The 16,555-nt window shown below is 45.2% G+C and overlaps 1 protein-coding gene across 2 annotated transcripts in view; it reads right to left on the bottom strand.

The window, feature by feature from the left end:
* The window catches only part of syngap1b (synaptic Ras GTPase activating protein 1b), a 97,479-nt gene that overhangs the window by 33,424 nt on the left and 47,500 nt on the right, over positions 1-16,555 (bottom strand). The window contains exons 1-3 of one of the 2 annotated variants that reach the window (XM_056761737.1): positions 16,137-16,523; positions 10,818-10,912; positions 1,396-1,517 (exon numbers count right to left, since the gene is read on the bottom strand). In XM_056761737.1, the coding sequence (XP_056617715.1) occupies positions 1,396-1,517; positions 10,818-10,862 (167 nt within the window). In that variant the 5' untranslated portion in view covers positions 10,863-10,912; positions 16,137-16,523. Of the gene's footprint in view, positions 1-1,395; positions 1,518-10,817; positions 10,913-16,136; positions 16,524-16,555 lie in introns of those variants that run through there. The other variant, XM_056761736.1, reaches the window with a different exon arrangement.

The raw sequence follows: 16,555 nt of genomic DNA, 5'->3' as shown, positions 1-16,555 counted from the left end.
AATGAGTGAGAATGTCAGAACGCTCTGTGCTCATGATGGAGTAGGTGGAAAATCAGAGATGACGTACCGATTCTGTCGAGACTGTGTGCAACCAGTGGACGCTGCATCCATAACAAAAGTTTTGATATACTTACGGTAGGAATTGTACAAAATATCTTTATGGAACATCATTCCTTAATAGCCTAATGATTTTTGGAATGAAAGAAAAATCTATCATTTTGATCCATACAATGTCATGTTGGCTATTGCTACAAATGTTACTTATGACTGGTTTTGTAGTCCAGGGTTACATATGATACTGTGCTGTGTAAGTATTAAAAAGTTGTCTGTTGTGGGTAAATTGTATATATTAAACAACTGAGTCAATAGTTACAGTGCTTGTTTTTGGTACTTTATTAAGAGAACACTAATTTAAAATATATTGATTTATTTGCAGCAACTATTCCTTTATATCTAATTCAAACAAACAAACATTTAACAGTGTCATACAGATTACTGGTTAGTGTTTATAATTTTAACACTATATTATATTTGTTTTAAGTAAAGAATATACAGTTTATATATAAAATCCTATGCATTGGTCAATCCGGTACTGCTATTTAACATATGAATTTAAACTTTCATTAAACAGTTTTTTATTCAGATTAAATCATGTTGACATGCACAAATATCATTTGGCAAAACCAAACATATTTTGCGGTGGGTAACTACAAATCGCAGTGCAATTTTGCACCCGTTCTTTCATTCCAGCTGTTAAACTTAATTCTCCATCCAGCTCACGATGATTCCTGAAAAGACCTAAATGAAATGATTATGTGAAAGTGGAGTCATCTGTTTGAATTGAAACAACAACAACACAACCTTTATGACAAAGCTGTATCACAGGAAACATTTGAAAAGAACACAATCCATCCAAACACAGCAAAAACTTTGAAAAGCACCATTCTGCCTTCTTCAAATAGACCACAGGCCGACCGTGGGTGAGCTAAGAGTCCTAGATGTGAATAAATGAATGAATAAATCACAACAAGTGCGTCTCAGCAACTTCTGGACACTTAAATAAGTGGAAAAAATAAACCAAGAGAACAATTTCAGACGCATCTGAATAGCAATCCGGCTGACTCTGCAGGTCACCTTAACTCGGAACAACACATATTCATGCATTAAAACTCTCAGAAGACTCTTGATGTCGAAATATCATGACACAACAGCAAAATTGTTATCATTAATGAACCCAATACTTTAAGATTAAAATGTAGACTCAACTTGAAAAACAAAACAGTTATTTTAGTACTATTAAAACTGAAGAACCAGTGCATTTGTGAAAACTAAAATGCCCCTGCAGTGCACATCCTTTACAGCATTCTGTTATAGGAGGAAGAGTTGAAACAGTACCGGTCCTGGTCGGCGCTGCGGAATCGAGGGAGGATCATGTGACGGAAGCTGCTGGTTCGGTCCAGTTTCGGCTGACTCTTGGCCCGCTTGATGGACCCCTTCAGTCTTCTGCCAAGGAAACTCTGAGGAAATCAACAGACGGAGAATTAATTCACACGACATAAGAACAATCAATATCACAAACAGATAAAATAAGCATAATAATAATTGAAATGTTTCAAAAGTTCATAACTATACAACTACATATTATGGACTTGAATGCATGATACTAAATTAGAAAAAAGTAAAACATTCTCTGAAGTCATCCCTGATGTAAAGTACTGTATATGACTTTCCTTTTTTAGTTGAACACCAAAATGTTTTTCTAAGAAACAATACAGACTTTTTGTCCATATATATATAGGTCCGAACACATATCCCAACAAAGCACATACACACCCATCATAAAGTGAAACAAACTCCAGTAATCTAATGGGATGAAGACCAAAACAACAGATGAAAATGTTGTAGAAAATAGATAATATTTGGGGCTTTAAAAGCAAGTTGAAACTAAAACAAACCCATGCAAATATACTTCAGCAACATGACAATAACTAATGTTGTAAAATCTTAATGGTTTTCACGTGATACGTGAAGAAATATCATGACCATGTATCTGAATACATTTGAAATCAGATTCATTAAAAAAGCAAAACATGTTTTTCTTAACTGCTCGATTTTGCTTCAGAGAAAATATGAACCTAATAAGAGTCAGTTGAATTTTGGATTGTTTTATTTCTTTTGTGCTTTGTAGTGTGGAAATGATGGGACCTAATAAAATGACAGATCAAAATATGACATTGGACAATGTCATGACGGTGAGTTAATAATGAGAGACTATTCATTCTTTGGGTGAAGTATTCCTTTAAACAGTTTTACACGAACCCCCTTTGTAAAAAAACATTTGTAGAAGTGCCACATAAAGTAACACCTTAAAAAATACACACGACAAAACAGAGTCAAGTTTAGAAACATACATCAGTAATTTAGATTTGTTTCAGTTGTAATGAATTAGATTAGCTGATGTAAAATTATTGTGCAACTGACTGAAATTAAATTGCTTGTGATAAAACATGTTGAAAAATGTCGCACTATCCACAGTCAACCAATAGTGGGAGGTGTTGCTTCAGAAATATGTTCTGTTGCCTGCAGTTGATGAGAGATCCACGGCACACATCTTACAAGCTCTGTGTTACTAATGCTTTTACATCACACAATCTTACACAACCTTAAAGTCCATCATCACGGAAGAATAAAGACGTAACCCATCAATTAAACACTGTTTAGAATAATTACAGTATGTGCAAGGCAGCCATTACAGTTTATGTTCCCTTTCTGTCGGTCTCTCGACGTTGTGTCGAGAACGACAGATGGGGTTCGCCCTTGAGAACCAATCAACTCTGACTACTATAGAAAAGGCCAATGAAATTTGGCGAATGCAATTTGCATGCCGGGCTCCGCCCCCGGAAATCCGGTATAAAAGGAGGCCGGCGTGCAGCATTCACTTACCTTTTGTTCTTCAGAGCCATCGCTCATGAGTACAACTCAGGATTCAATCCTCTACAACTACACGCTGGTGCTACGACGTGTTACAGCGGATCGTCCCTTCCTGCAGCGACCTTCCCCTGGGCGTCTCGGCGGTTCCGGAGGTGTTAGAGATTTTTTCTAAAAGTCCTTTTCAGGACTGACTGAGCATTCTCCAGCGCGGCATGTCCCGCTGTTCTCTTGGGTGCGGCACCCTCATCGAGGAGGGGGATGGACACGATCGCTGCATTAGGTGTCTGGGCGTCCAGCACACTGAAGCAGCGTTCGTTGACACATCTGCCTGCACTGCGGGCAGATTGTCATTCAGAAGTTGCGGTCACGGGTGGCTGTCTTCCTACGGGAACCAGCCACCATTTCGTCTGCTACCCGGGCTGTGACATCTGTGGCTACGGCCCCGATGACCACCCACGTTAGCAGCGTTAGTGATACGGGGAACTCTGCGAACGTAAACCCGCCAGCCAAGTGCTCACGGGCCGATCGCACCCCGATTCGCTCTTCTGAACGTTCCCCAACCGGCGGTGGCATACCGTCCGGATCCTCACGCACACACTCGGAAACGATGTGTGACGTAGATGAGATGTCGCTCGCAGCATCGGAGGGAGACTGGCATCCGACTCTGCCGAATCCAAACTCCACCCCCAGCGGTCGAGTTCAGGAGGAAGCAGAAGTGATGTCATCCGTGCTAACCCGGGGATGCGTGGTTCCCGAGGTCGGTGCGCGGTGCAAACCGCGCCCACCCCGGGTGCCATGTTTTTCCCGGAGGTGCATGAGGAGCTGTGTAAAACTTGGAACGCTCCACTCACGGACCGTTCCAGTGAAACCAGCTCCGGCTCCCTTACTTCCCTCGATGGTGAGGCAGCCAAGGACTGCGTTGAGATCCCCCGGGTGGAACGTCCGCCTGCGGTGCACCTGTGCCGCGGACGGCTACCACCTGGGGGGGGATCGACCACTCCTACCGTCCAAAGCACGTAAGACTTCGGCATCACTGGTGTCGAAAGCTTGCGATGTTGCGGGCCAGGCTGCCTCCTCTCTCTATGCCTTGGCCATCCTGCAGGTCCGCCAGGCCAGGGCGTTGAGAGGGCTCCACGAGGGTAAGGCCGACCCGGGTATAATGCAGGATCTCCGTGCCACCGCTGACAGCGCTCTACGGGCGACTAAGGTGGCGGCACGGGCCCTGGGTCGGACGATGTCCACGGTAGTGGTCCAGGAGAGACACCCCCGGCTATACCTTGTGCAGAAGAGTGACAGCAAGGAAGTCCGCTTTCTTGATGCACTCATCTGGCAGGGTGGGTTGTTGGTAACACCGTCGAGGACTGCGCTCAGCAGTTTTTTGACGGCGAAGCAGACAGTGGCAATTAACCACATTTTTTTCACGCCGCGACTCGGCCGCCTACAGGCCTCCGAGATCTCACGTGACGTCTGCTTCCCTGCAACCCAGGACCCTTTCGACATCGGCTCCGGTTCCTGTGCCCCCACAGGCGGCACCCCGGAAGCAGAGGTCGAGGGGGAAACCTCCACCCCGTCAGCAACCTCCTCGCGAGAAGGGACACTGACGGGAAGACCCCAGGGAGAACAACATCGGGCCCGAACCTTCACAGCCACGGCTCTGATCGGTCGGTACGGGACGACTCCTGCCTCGTCACCAAAGCCGGGCCCTTGTTAGGGCTTGGCGCCCACTTACTCACTGAGTTTTCTGTTCTCCCCGGGTTTACTTGCAGCCGATCGCACACTCCACTGGACTGTGCTCGGCGAACCGACCTCACACCCTGGCGAGGCGTGAGGTCGTACACATACGACAGCCGTCACCACTCTCAAACCGACAGTGCGTGCCGTTGTCCCGCCAGGCAGGTAAGCAGGCGGAGCAAAAACCTTCCCTCCGGGGACTCCCCGCGACATGGTTAGCTCCGCCAGCCGACGAACCACCCCCCGTGGGAATGATGAAGCAGACCGTCCCCTTGGTCACCCTGTCACAGTCCCTGGGAGCTCGAGAGCTGCCCACACTGTCTCGCTGGCTAATGAGGGCGGTCCGTCTTGGTTACTCGATCCAGTTCGCCAGAGACTCACCCAAGTTTCGGGGCATCATCTCTCCCTCTGTCAGAGGCAGGGACGCCTCCGTACTTCGGGTAGAGGTCACCACCCTTCTGGCAAAACAGGCATCGAGTTCGTCCCTCAAAACCAAGATGTTCAGTGGGTCACCACCCGCACTTCATCGTTCCCAAGAAAGACGGCGGGTTGCCCCCAAAGGCTGCGTACCCTGAACAGAGCACCTTCACAAGCTGCCATTCAGGGTGCTCACACAGAGGCGCGTCCTGACATCTATGAGGTGTCAGGATTGGTTCGTGGCAATCGACCTGAAGGACGCTTACTTTCATGTCTCGATCCTCCTCGACACCGGCCGTTCCCACGGTTCGCGTGCGAGAGGCGGGCATATCAGTACAGAGTCCTCCCTTTCGGTCTGTCCCTGACCGCCCTTTCTCCCTGAGAGGAGGAAGGCGAGCGGGTACTAAACTATCTCAGCGACTGGCCTATCTTGGCACACTCGCGAGATCTGTTATGTACACAAAGGGACCTGGTGCTCCGGCACCTAGGTCGATTGGGACTCCAGGTCAACCAAGAGAGGGGCAAGCTCTCCCCAGTGCAGAGCATCCTCTTTCTCGGTATGGAACTCAGCTCTGTCACCATGTCGGCACACCTGTCCGCAGTTGTGCCCAACCAGTGTTGAACTGTCTGAAATGAACATTTTAGGCAGACAGCGGTCCCCCTGAAACAATTCAGAGGCTCCTGGGACACATGGCGTCCTCGCGGGTTAATACCCCTCGAGTTGATGCACATGACACCGCTCCAACACTGGTTTCAGAGTCGAGTTCCGAGGAGAGCGTGGCACACCGGCAGCAGGCGCATGGTGATGCCGCCCTGCTGCCGACGCACCATAACCCCTAGTCTTTATGACTTTTTCGACGGACTCAGGTCCCTTTGAGCAGGTTATGAGGCAGGTCGTGGTGACGACTGAAGTCTCCCTGCAGGGGTGCGGTGTAGTGTGCAACGGGCACGCAGGTGGGGTGTTGGACGAACCCCCGCCTGCGCTGGCATATCAATTGCCAAGAGTTGTGGGCTATGCTACTTGCACTGAGCAGGCTACGGCCTCTCGTGCGAGACATGCACGTGCTGTTCCGAGGACCGCACTATAGCTGTAGCGAATACAGATCGTCAGGGTGGCGTTCGCACACAGCAGCTAAACACAACTTGCTCGACGCCTCCTCCGGTGGAGTCAACAGGTGACTCGTTCCCTGCAGGCCACACACCCCGGGCAAACTGAACTAGACAGCCGACGTGCTTTCTCGCCAGTTTATGCCTCGTGGAGAGTGGCGACTCCACCCCCGTGCAGTCCAGCTCATTTGGAGGCTGTTCGGGTAGGCCCAGGTAAAACCTGTTCACCTCCCGTAACACCACCATTTGCCTGCTTGATAGTCCCTGCCCTCGGCACGGATATCCTTGCGCACAGCTGGCCGCGGGATGGGCGGAAGCACACCTTCCCCCCCCCAGGAGCCTTCTTGTACAGACTCTGTGCAAGGTCAGGGAGCAGGAGCACCAAGTGTTATTGGTTACACCACACCGGTCTAACCGCACTTGGCCTCAGAGCCGATGCTCTGGACAGCGACTCCCCCTGAACCATTACCCTGACAGAGGACCTGCTCTCTCAGGGGAAGGACACGTTCTGGCATCCCAGATCAGACCTCTGGAACACCCATGTCTGGTGTCTAGACGGGACGAGAAGATCCTAAGATGGCTACTCCCCCTATACGGCTGAGACCATCACCCAGGCTAGGGCCCCATCTACTAGGCGGTTACACGCCTCTAGACGGTGCTTCTTCTCGTCCTGGTGTCTTTCTCAACGAGAAAGACCCACTGAGGTGCTTGATCAGGATTGTGTTCCCCTCCTCACGAGACTGGAGACTAACATCTCCCTTCCACACTGAAAGTGTATGTAGTCGCTATTGCCACTCATCACGACTCAGTCGGTGGAAAGTTTCTAGGGCAACACGACCTGGTCACCAGGTTCCTAAGCAGCGAGAGGGCGGAATCCGCCTCATCTTCGCTCCATACCCTCTTGGGACCCTAAGTGGTCCTGGGGAGCCTCAGGGCCCCCCAAAGAGCCCCTCGGAGGTTCCGATCTTCCTCATAGAGTAAGACGGCCCTCCTGACGGCGCTCACTTCCTTCAAGAGGGTAGGGGACCACCGAGCATCCTCCGTGTCCCTGGATTGCCTTAAACTCGGCCCTGGAAACTCTCACGTTATCTTGAGACCCAGGCCCGGATGCGTGCCCAAGAAGTTCCCACTACTCCCTCCGGGGCCAAGTGGTGAACTTGCAGGCGCTCCCCATAGGGGAGGAAGACCCAACCCGATTAGTGTTGTGTCCAGTACGTACTGGACCGCACGCAGAGCTCTGAAGCTCTGACCAGCTCCGTGTCTGTTGGAGGACAGCAGAAGGGGAAGGCTGTCTCCAAACAGAGGCTGGCGCACTGGGTCGTGGACGCCGTTACGACGGCATTCCGATCTCAGAATCTCCCATGCCCATTGGCAGTGAGGGCTCACTCCACACGGAGTTTAGCCACCTCCTGGACACTGGCAGAAGCGCCTCTCTAGCAGACATCTGTAGAGCTGCGGGTTGGGCTATGCCCAAACACCTTCGCAAGGGTTAACAACCTTCGCGTAAACCCGGTGTCAGCCCACGTCCTGCGTGGCGACATGTAGGACTGGCATCCGGGGGGGCATATGCCTGCGAAAGCACCTTTCCACCCTCTAACAGGTTGGGTCAGTGTGCTATTTACCTTTTCTTCTTACCCGAACACATCGCTAAGAAACTGGTACCTCACCAGCCTCCCTTCTTACCCAGACACTGGTTAAGAATAGGCATTCCATCCATCACCAAACAAGCACCCCCTGGGGGCTGGCTGGGCAGAGCAGCCTTCCCCCTTAGGCCGGGATACCATGTGAGCTATCACAGATAGCTCTAACCGGACCTAGTGCTACCGGACGTCTGTAACACCCCCTCCGTGGGCTGTTCCGTCTGATGTATCCTCATGAGAATGGTTCCCACTCCTGGTAACCCATGAGCTTCCCCAGGTGGGCCTCCACCTCGCGGTTAACTACTCAGTCCGCACGTTCCATGCGTTCTCCTCCAAGGACGAGACCATACCTATATCCACCATATTCCTCCCCACGGGTAGGAGGTGGCCTCTGTAGCGCTTCTCTGATTAAGAGTCGCGCTTACCCGGTGTAAACTGATCTGGACGGCCTCTCGCCTATAGAGAGCTAAGGCCCCGTCCGTGACAGTTACCGGTCAGGGCTGTACCCATCTTTCTCCAAGAAAGCTCTGGAACCCCCCGACCACCACACTGGAAGGTTACAGTCTCACGAAAGCTTCGAGATGACACGCCCAGGCTTGTTACCGTCGCTTCGCTAGAGATTGTGACGCGATACAGCGTTGTGGCGTTTTCCATAGGCAACCCCATCTGTCGTTCTCGACACAACGTCGAGAGACCGACAGAAAGGGAACGTCTTGGTTACGTATGTAACCTCAGTTCCCTGATGGAGGGAACGAGACGTTGTGTCCCTTATGCCACGAACACGTATCGTATTCTGCTGCAGTTTGAGAGGTCTCAGGCTCTTCAGAACAAAGGTAAGTGAATGCTGCACGCCGGCCTCCTTTTATACCGGATTTCCGGGGGCGGAGCCCGGCATGCAAATTGCATTCGCCAAATTTCATTGGCCTTTTCTATAGTAGTCAGAGTTGATTGGTTCTCAAGGGCGAACCCCATCTGTCGTTCTCGACACAACGTCTCGTTCCCTCCATCAGGGAACTGAGGTTACATACGTAACCAAGACGTTTGTTCTGAACATCTAACCCTGAGTACTGAACTTATACAGTTACATAAGCCGTCTAACATACCGCGCTTCAGTTAAAGGTGCATTTGGTTAACTTAAATTTTTTTACTTTAAAGAGATCGTTCACACACACAAACATTTTAATGACTGATTCACTCTTAAGTGGTTCAAACCTGTCTATGACTATTTTCTGTTGAACACAAAAAGAAGATATTTTGAGAAATGACTCAATGGGGGCAGAGGTTTGTTTGGTTACAAGCGCTTTTCAAAATATCTTCTTTTGTGTTATGCGGAAGAAAGTCTTACAGGTTTGGAATGACATGAGAGTGGGTAAATTAATTTAAATTTTTTGGTGAACTGTCCCTTTAAGACGAAAGTTTTTCAGTGATTTATATTGAAAATGATAACATAATAGCACAATGTCAATTGTGCATGTCTTGTACAACCCTCATTTACAATCATCTTTATATAATTTTTCAGTTTTCAATATTTATTTCCCTTTAATTTCTATGCTGTCTTTTTTCCCACTCTTTATTGTACCGTTGTGTTTTTGCTGTAAAGCTGCTTTGCAACAATGCACAATTTTGAAAAGTGCTATAAAAAATAATTGGAATACAATTATTGCTGTTGTGTTTTGTATCTCATGTGTATGATGATTCATTTTGTTGGGTCTATTTAACCATCAACAGTTGCCTTTGCAACTCATCCAACATTTCATTTTTAAAGAACCTAACTCCAAGTTTACCTACAGTAAAGCGTTCTTCTTCTGTTTTCCAAGCACTCGGTTTTTCTCTAAGAAATGCAAATCTGGTGTGTTCTGCAGCTCTAAATGAGTTCTGCGTTTATGAGGCTGAATTAAGATGAATTTAGAGATAATTTACAAAACTGATGTTTAGACTCTGGGTGGTTTCGTGTCTTCGTGAAACTGCACATCATTTGCTAAATAGGGACTTTTTTAGAGTGATTTTTGTAATATCACATATTAATTTTAACGTAACCATCAGAACACCAGACAGAACACCTTAGCAACTGCACAGCATCACACCGGCAACTGCTTGAAATACCTTAACAACCATGCACAACCAGCAACACTAAACCTGGGGTTGGGCTGTTTTGAAGACTTACAAAACCTTAGAAACCACCACCCTAGCAACCACTCAGAGCACCGTAACAACCATTCAGCCACAACCTGGAAGTAACAGCGTGTTGTGTTTAGCAAAACATTACCAAAATTCCAGAATCTAAAAGCTTCTTTCATCCCACATTCATTTATGCTTTTGCAGTAGTACCAGTAACTCTAGTGACTAGAGTTGTCATGGAAACATGTTTGCCTCTCTCCTCCCCGTGCGATTAACTCAAACCGTGGGACACCAAATAAACGTATAAACCGTCTTCGCATTAATCCTAATATTAACAAAGATTCACGTCGGTTTATCTCAAAGAAATCCGACTTTATATTTGATGTTCTCAGACAGGATGACTCAAACGTTGGCTCTGAAACATGAACATGTTTGCTTCCTACGTGACTAACTGTTTGTCTAACACCTCCGGGCCGTGCAGCCGGCCACTCGAAACCACAGCAGAAGCCGCACGAAAGAGAACGCAGCTGTTGGATAACATACCTCAATTGAGGGCAGTGATGCCAAACTGGGTCCGGTCCCGGGATTAGAACCCACAACCTTCCACTCACCAGCCCACTGAGAGAGCGGGACCGAGGGAGGGAGGGTGAGCGAGAGAGGGGGTGAGAGATGCAGAGAGCGAGCGAGCGGAGGGGTACTCACTCTCTTTTGTGGTGGTGAGTAGGACGGGGTAAAAGAGGGCGACAGGGGCAGAGGACTAGTGCACGCTGACCTTCGGCCGGCGGTCTGCGAGGAGACCGGATGAGCCGAGGGTGGCAGAGAGAGGGAGAGGGAGGGAGAGAGAGATCGGGGACGGGTCGGAGGGGTACTCACGGATTGTCGGAAGGGTTGAGGGGGGGCGGTGGGTGGGATCTCCATGCTTGGCTGTTTCCCGGTGGCGATGCTTTTCCGACGGAGCCGGGCGTTTTCTGAAATTGAGAACAAGAGTTCACATGAGTTCACCTAAACCTAGTGTCAGTTAAGTCTCAGACGTTTCTGCTAAAACATTCAAACAAATGGGACAATTGTTAACTTAGATTAAGAGTGTGAAGATATCAAAGGAATGGAGATGGTAGAGGTTAAATCATTTTGAATTTGATGAGAAATGTTTAAGATCTTCAATAATATTAACTTTAGATCAGACATGACAAATCTGAACTATGTTTGTGACATTGTTGGATTTCTTAAACTCTAACAGAGACATTTGTGAGGTTTCTGGATCTTTTTCTCAGGAGAAATATCTGAGACACAGAAGATCCCATTTGCTCTACATTTAATCTTACTGATGTCTAACTGAGGTATCAAAGAGATGATTTTTCTTTCTCACAGGCACTGGCAGGTCTTTTTTTAACCTTTTGTTTGAAAAAACACAATGAAATAAAAAGAGAGACAGACACTTGCAAACAAAGCCCTTAAACAAAACCGCAGTCATTGGCTGTAGACACGACTATTACTCAAGAACTTAACGTCCTTACAACACGAGCAGCAGAAACAAATGAATGGATGCTGTAATGACGGAACGATCTCTCCACTATCACACCATCATTCTGTCCCGCTCTGTGCTGCGCTAACCCTCCCATAAATCCGAGTGTAAATACCCGGCATCTCTTCAGCCAATCCCATCCGTCTCTCTCGTTCAATCTCTCTCATTCGCTTCATCTCTGAAGCTCGCGGCTCTCTCGCCTCGCACCCACGCAAGCCTTTTACATAAATCAAACAGTGTATTTATTCATCCTTCTGCATTTCTATTTTTCACGAGAGCGTTTTTACCTCTACCATCCTCTCCTATTCCATTCTCAAGACGTTATTCCCTCTCAAGTTTTTAACATCAAATTTGAAAATCCTCCCTCCTGATCCCAAAACAGAGACGATTTTACATCATTAACATCCAGCAATCCTTCTAAAGCAATTTATCAGTTAAAAAAAATTATATTATACACAAAAAGGTATAGGTTTTTTTCACAGTGATATTGAAAAGAGAAGTGTATGCGCAGTTTATATAACAAAAAACAGGTTGGTCCATTTCAGCAATTTTAGCAATAATGCGTAAATATTTCAAGAGAGACCTTCCATAAACTCTTGGCTTGAAAATAGACTACAGTGCATGTCACACGTTGGTGTGATTGTAGAATTTCACCACGTAGAGTCCTAAAGACAGATTAGTGCTATATCGGGAATTAACTGCTTTATTGGGAAAAACTGTGAATAACAATCCACTTTTTCACTCATTTTATAATATAGAAGGTTTAAGCGGGAACAACATAAAGAGACATTATAAAGAGCCCAAACATAACTTCCGGTTGACCTCCGCAAAGAATCTATAACTGTTGTGTAGTTTTAATGCAATTTAGAATAAAATACAATAAAACATAAATATAAGTGAAATATAGCCTACAGCCAATGAAACCGCCTTTAGAACGTTGTTGCCTAAATACAAGACCCATGTAGTCATATTTCCATATTTCTTTGGACCTTACCAAGCAATTGGTCTACAACCCTGAAGAGTACAAACCAATTAACATTTGTACAACATATTAACATCAGATTAGGACAGCAAATTATTCAACGAATACATTCAGGTAATTGAAAAACAATGAAAAGTCTGAACTCTTGATAGTACAATAATTTATTAATATGAATGTGTCTGGGACAGGGGTGTTACATTTCTATAATCCCTTTTTTACCTTCATGTTACTCAAAACCTATACTGTATGTGACTCCTTCTTCTGTGGAACACAAAAGAAGATATTTTGAGAAATGTGCTTTTGTGTCCATACAATGATAGTCAATGGGGTCTAATGTTGTTTGGTATGTTCTCCAGAAGAAAGAAAGTCATACAGGTCTGTTATGACATAAGAGCGATTTTTGTTTTAATGTTCACTCCAACAATACAAACTCGAAAAATGGCAGGACTTAACAGACCGATCCGAGGCCAGAGGTTACCGTGCCTTCTAATTACGCCAAATTGAAAGCCAAAGTAAAGCAGACTGGATGGATACATTCATCTATTTCAATTTCTCCCACTGTCCTTTTTGATCCAAATCCAGGCTCTTTATTTGGTTGCCATGGCAACATTTTCCAGTACCTTACATTTGACTAGCACAGAGACATAAAACACTGAAGCGATGGAATATAGATTCACATGCATGTGAACACGTGTGACACGGAGCACGTGACCGTGAGACCGGCGGTAAAAAGCAGGTCACGCTTTGACATGTTTCTCCATTATGATAAAAACTTGTATGAGTGAAAATGTGTTTCTGTTCTCAAACACGATGGCTAAAACAAGCTGGATCTAAATCTCAAGGATTTTTCTACCACGCAGTAACTATGGCCAGATAAAAGCTGTACTGTAATATTCCTCCCAACAGAGGTGTGTTAAACTTTGTGCACAGGTCTGTGTGGGTGAGAGAGTGCGCGTGTGTGTATGTGTGCGCGCTTTTTATTCTCAATGTAAATCTGATGTCAAGCTGAAAGCTGGAACTGAAGTGTGTGGGTGGAAACAGCTTCGAGCTTCAATCCCTCTGAGAGAGACAGAACGGAAGAGAGAGAGACATCGAGAGAGATGGAGAGCGTGGTGGGGGGCAAACATGATGAAAAGTGAAACAAATGGAAAAAAATAACAATAACTTCTCAACCTGATTGATACGCGTGGGACTGCAGTCGATTTTTATGCCGGAATTAGATTTGTAATGGTGTGCGGCACTTACAGCTTTTCTTTTAAAATGAAAGCTTGTTATTGAGAATTGTTCTTAAAGGGATAGTTTACGGAAAAAAAATTGTTGCCATCGTTTACTCACCCTCATGTCATTTCAAACCCTGACTTTCTTTCTCCCGCAGAACACAGAAGAAATATTTTGAAGAATGTTGGTTCCCGTACAGCATTGGACCCCATTCACTTCTATTGTATGGACACATAACCAATGCAAGTGAATGGGGGCCAGTTAACAACATTCTTCAAAATATCTTATTTTGTGTTCTGCAAAAGAAAGAAAGTCATTCAGGTTTGTGATGACAAAATTTTTATTTTGGGGTAAATTATCACTTTCAGTTGTTCCAAACTTGTATATTTATTTTGAACACAAAAGAAGATATTTTGAAGAATGTGGGGAACCAAACCGTTCTGGGGGCTATTGACTACCACAGTAGATTTTTTATGCTACTATGGATGTCGATATTGCACAGAACCGTTTGATCACAAATGTTTTAACAAGTACTTTTCTTTGTGTTCAGCAAAACAATGAATTTATACAGGTCTGAAACAATTCAAGGGTGAGTACATTGCATTCCATTCCATTTTCTACCGCTTATCTGAACTACCTCGGGTCACGGGGAGCCTGCGCCTATCTCAGGAGTCATCGGGCATCAAGGCAGGATACACCCTGGATGGAGTGCCAACCCACACACTCACTCATTCACTCACGCACTCACACACTACGGACATTTTTTCCAGAGATGCCAATCAACCTACCATGCATGTCTTTGGACCAGGGCAGGAAACCGGAGTACCCGGAGGAAACCCCCAAGACACGGGGAGAACATGCAAACTCCACACACACAAGTCTGAAGCGGGAATCGAACCCCCAACCCTGGAGGTGTGAGGCGAACGTGCTAACCACTAAGCCAGCGTACCCCCTTGGGTGAGTACATGATGACAGAATTTTCATATTGAGGTGAACTGTTCCTTTAAATGTGACATTTTTTATTGCACAGAAATATTAAAGACACATCTTTTTCGACAATGTAAAGAGCGCTTTATTTGTATTATCTGTCTAAGCGGATGTATGTAATTTCTCTTACTATTCACTGATAAAACATCTGTAATATCTGCTTACATGTCGCTTGTATGGATAAAAGCTTCTTTCAAATGTCCATCACTGTAAATGGAGAATTTATGTCATTTGCCAGCAGGGGGACACTAGAAACCTCCTTGAACACAGTTTTTTATTTCTCTGCTATTTATGTTTGGCACAGAAATTCTCCAACAAAAAGATTTGGTGAATAATTGAAAAAAGCAGCCAAGAATGAAAGAGTGATGCCTGCAAAATCAGAAAGCATTTTTCTAAAGGACTTCTGTGCCATTCTTTCAGATATTGTCATCTTCAAGGATGCTGCCCTGCAGCATTGAGTGTTTTTGTATATAAAACACTGTCAACAGACGCATCAAGAGACCTAACATCCCAAATACTTTCATACAGATCACAGCCTACTGTTTTTTACAGATAATAATTTAACAAACTATTAAAGGTGTATTTTAGGCAACATAACAGATTAAACAAACTGGAGTGTGTCTCAGGAGGGGAAGCACAAATAGCCAATATAAGCCCTACTATAAAGCCTTATAGTGATAGTTCATCCAAAAATGAAAATTCTGTCATCATTTACTCACCCTCTTGTCATTTCAAACCTGTACGAACAATGGCTCAACCCATTCACTACTATTGTATGGACACAAAAAAAACAATCCGAATAAATGGGGGCAAATAACAACATTCTTCAAAATATCTTCTTTTGTCATCAAATGACCGGAGGGTGAGTAAATGATGACAGAATATTAATTTTTAGTCAAACTATCACTTTAAAACAACAGTATGTGACTTCAATTTTCTTTTTAAATGAAATGCTTAAATGCTTTTTTAAAGTCACATATTCCCAAAATTAGGTTGAGCAATACAAAGTTTTATTTCCACTTTTCTGTCTGCTTAATGTCTAAATGTTAATGTAATGCCATTATTTGTCCTGTGAATCATAATAAGAGAGTAAACTTGTATAAAAAAATTGTATACACAGTCCTCGGACCACCCCAGTCCAGCTACAAAAACAGTTGCACTCGGTCAACTGAAGTCATGTGCCATCTTTTGGTAAGTATTAGTCCCAAATGTGATCCTTATTCACCAAATATCTTTCTATCTGGTATCACTACAAATGTTTAAGGGGGAAAAGGGCACTGTCAAATGATCCTATTCTTACAGGTCTGGAATGACACTAGGGTTGAGTAAATAAAGATAGAAGTGTTACTGTTGGGGAACAGACCTGAGGTAACCTTTAAGCAAATATGTGACAAACTAAATAAAGTGATTTACAGATGAAAATGTTTTGAATAATTACATGGCAAAAGTGAAGATGCTGGAGGCTTTTACTGTCCGTTCCTACCTAGAGCAGAAACGCTGCTGTAAGGGGCAGCACAATTCCTTATTCCTGATGAATTATTCCTGCCTGGGATCCAGAAGAAATGTCAAGCCACCGATTAAAACAAATCGTCCAAACTGTCCTCCTCCAAGCATATTCCAGTCTTGTTTTTTAAGTCACTTGCTTCTGTTGAGAATAATTCCTTTCCCACAGTAGATCAATGCCTCCTCTATATGTAAACAGTAAGGTGGATTGCCACACCTGTGGTTTAAGCATGTTTGCTTGTAGACGTGTGTCGAAATGCACTATGCTCTTAAAACCCTTTTAACATCTAATGGTCACTTTCTGAATACTGAATACGTTTCAATACAAAACTTTCTTACATTTACCCAAGTATTCTTGAATGCATTACTGTGCATGTACTAATATTCAGAGTAATCTGT

The sequence above is a fragment of the Triplophysa dalaica genome, chromosome 12, assembly GCF_015846415.1.
Source record: "Triplophysa dalaica isolate WHDGS20190420 chromosome 12, ASM1584641v1, whole genome shotgun sequence".
In the NCBI taxonomy this organism is placed as follows: Eukaryota; Metazoa; Chordata; class Actinopteri; order Cypriniformes; family Nemacheilidae; genus Triplophysa; species Triplophysa dalaica.
Note: the sequence above shows the minus strand (reverse complement) of the source record. Positions and strands in the feature narration are given on the sequence as shown.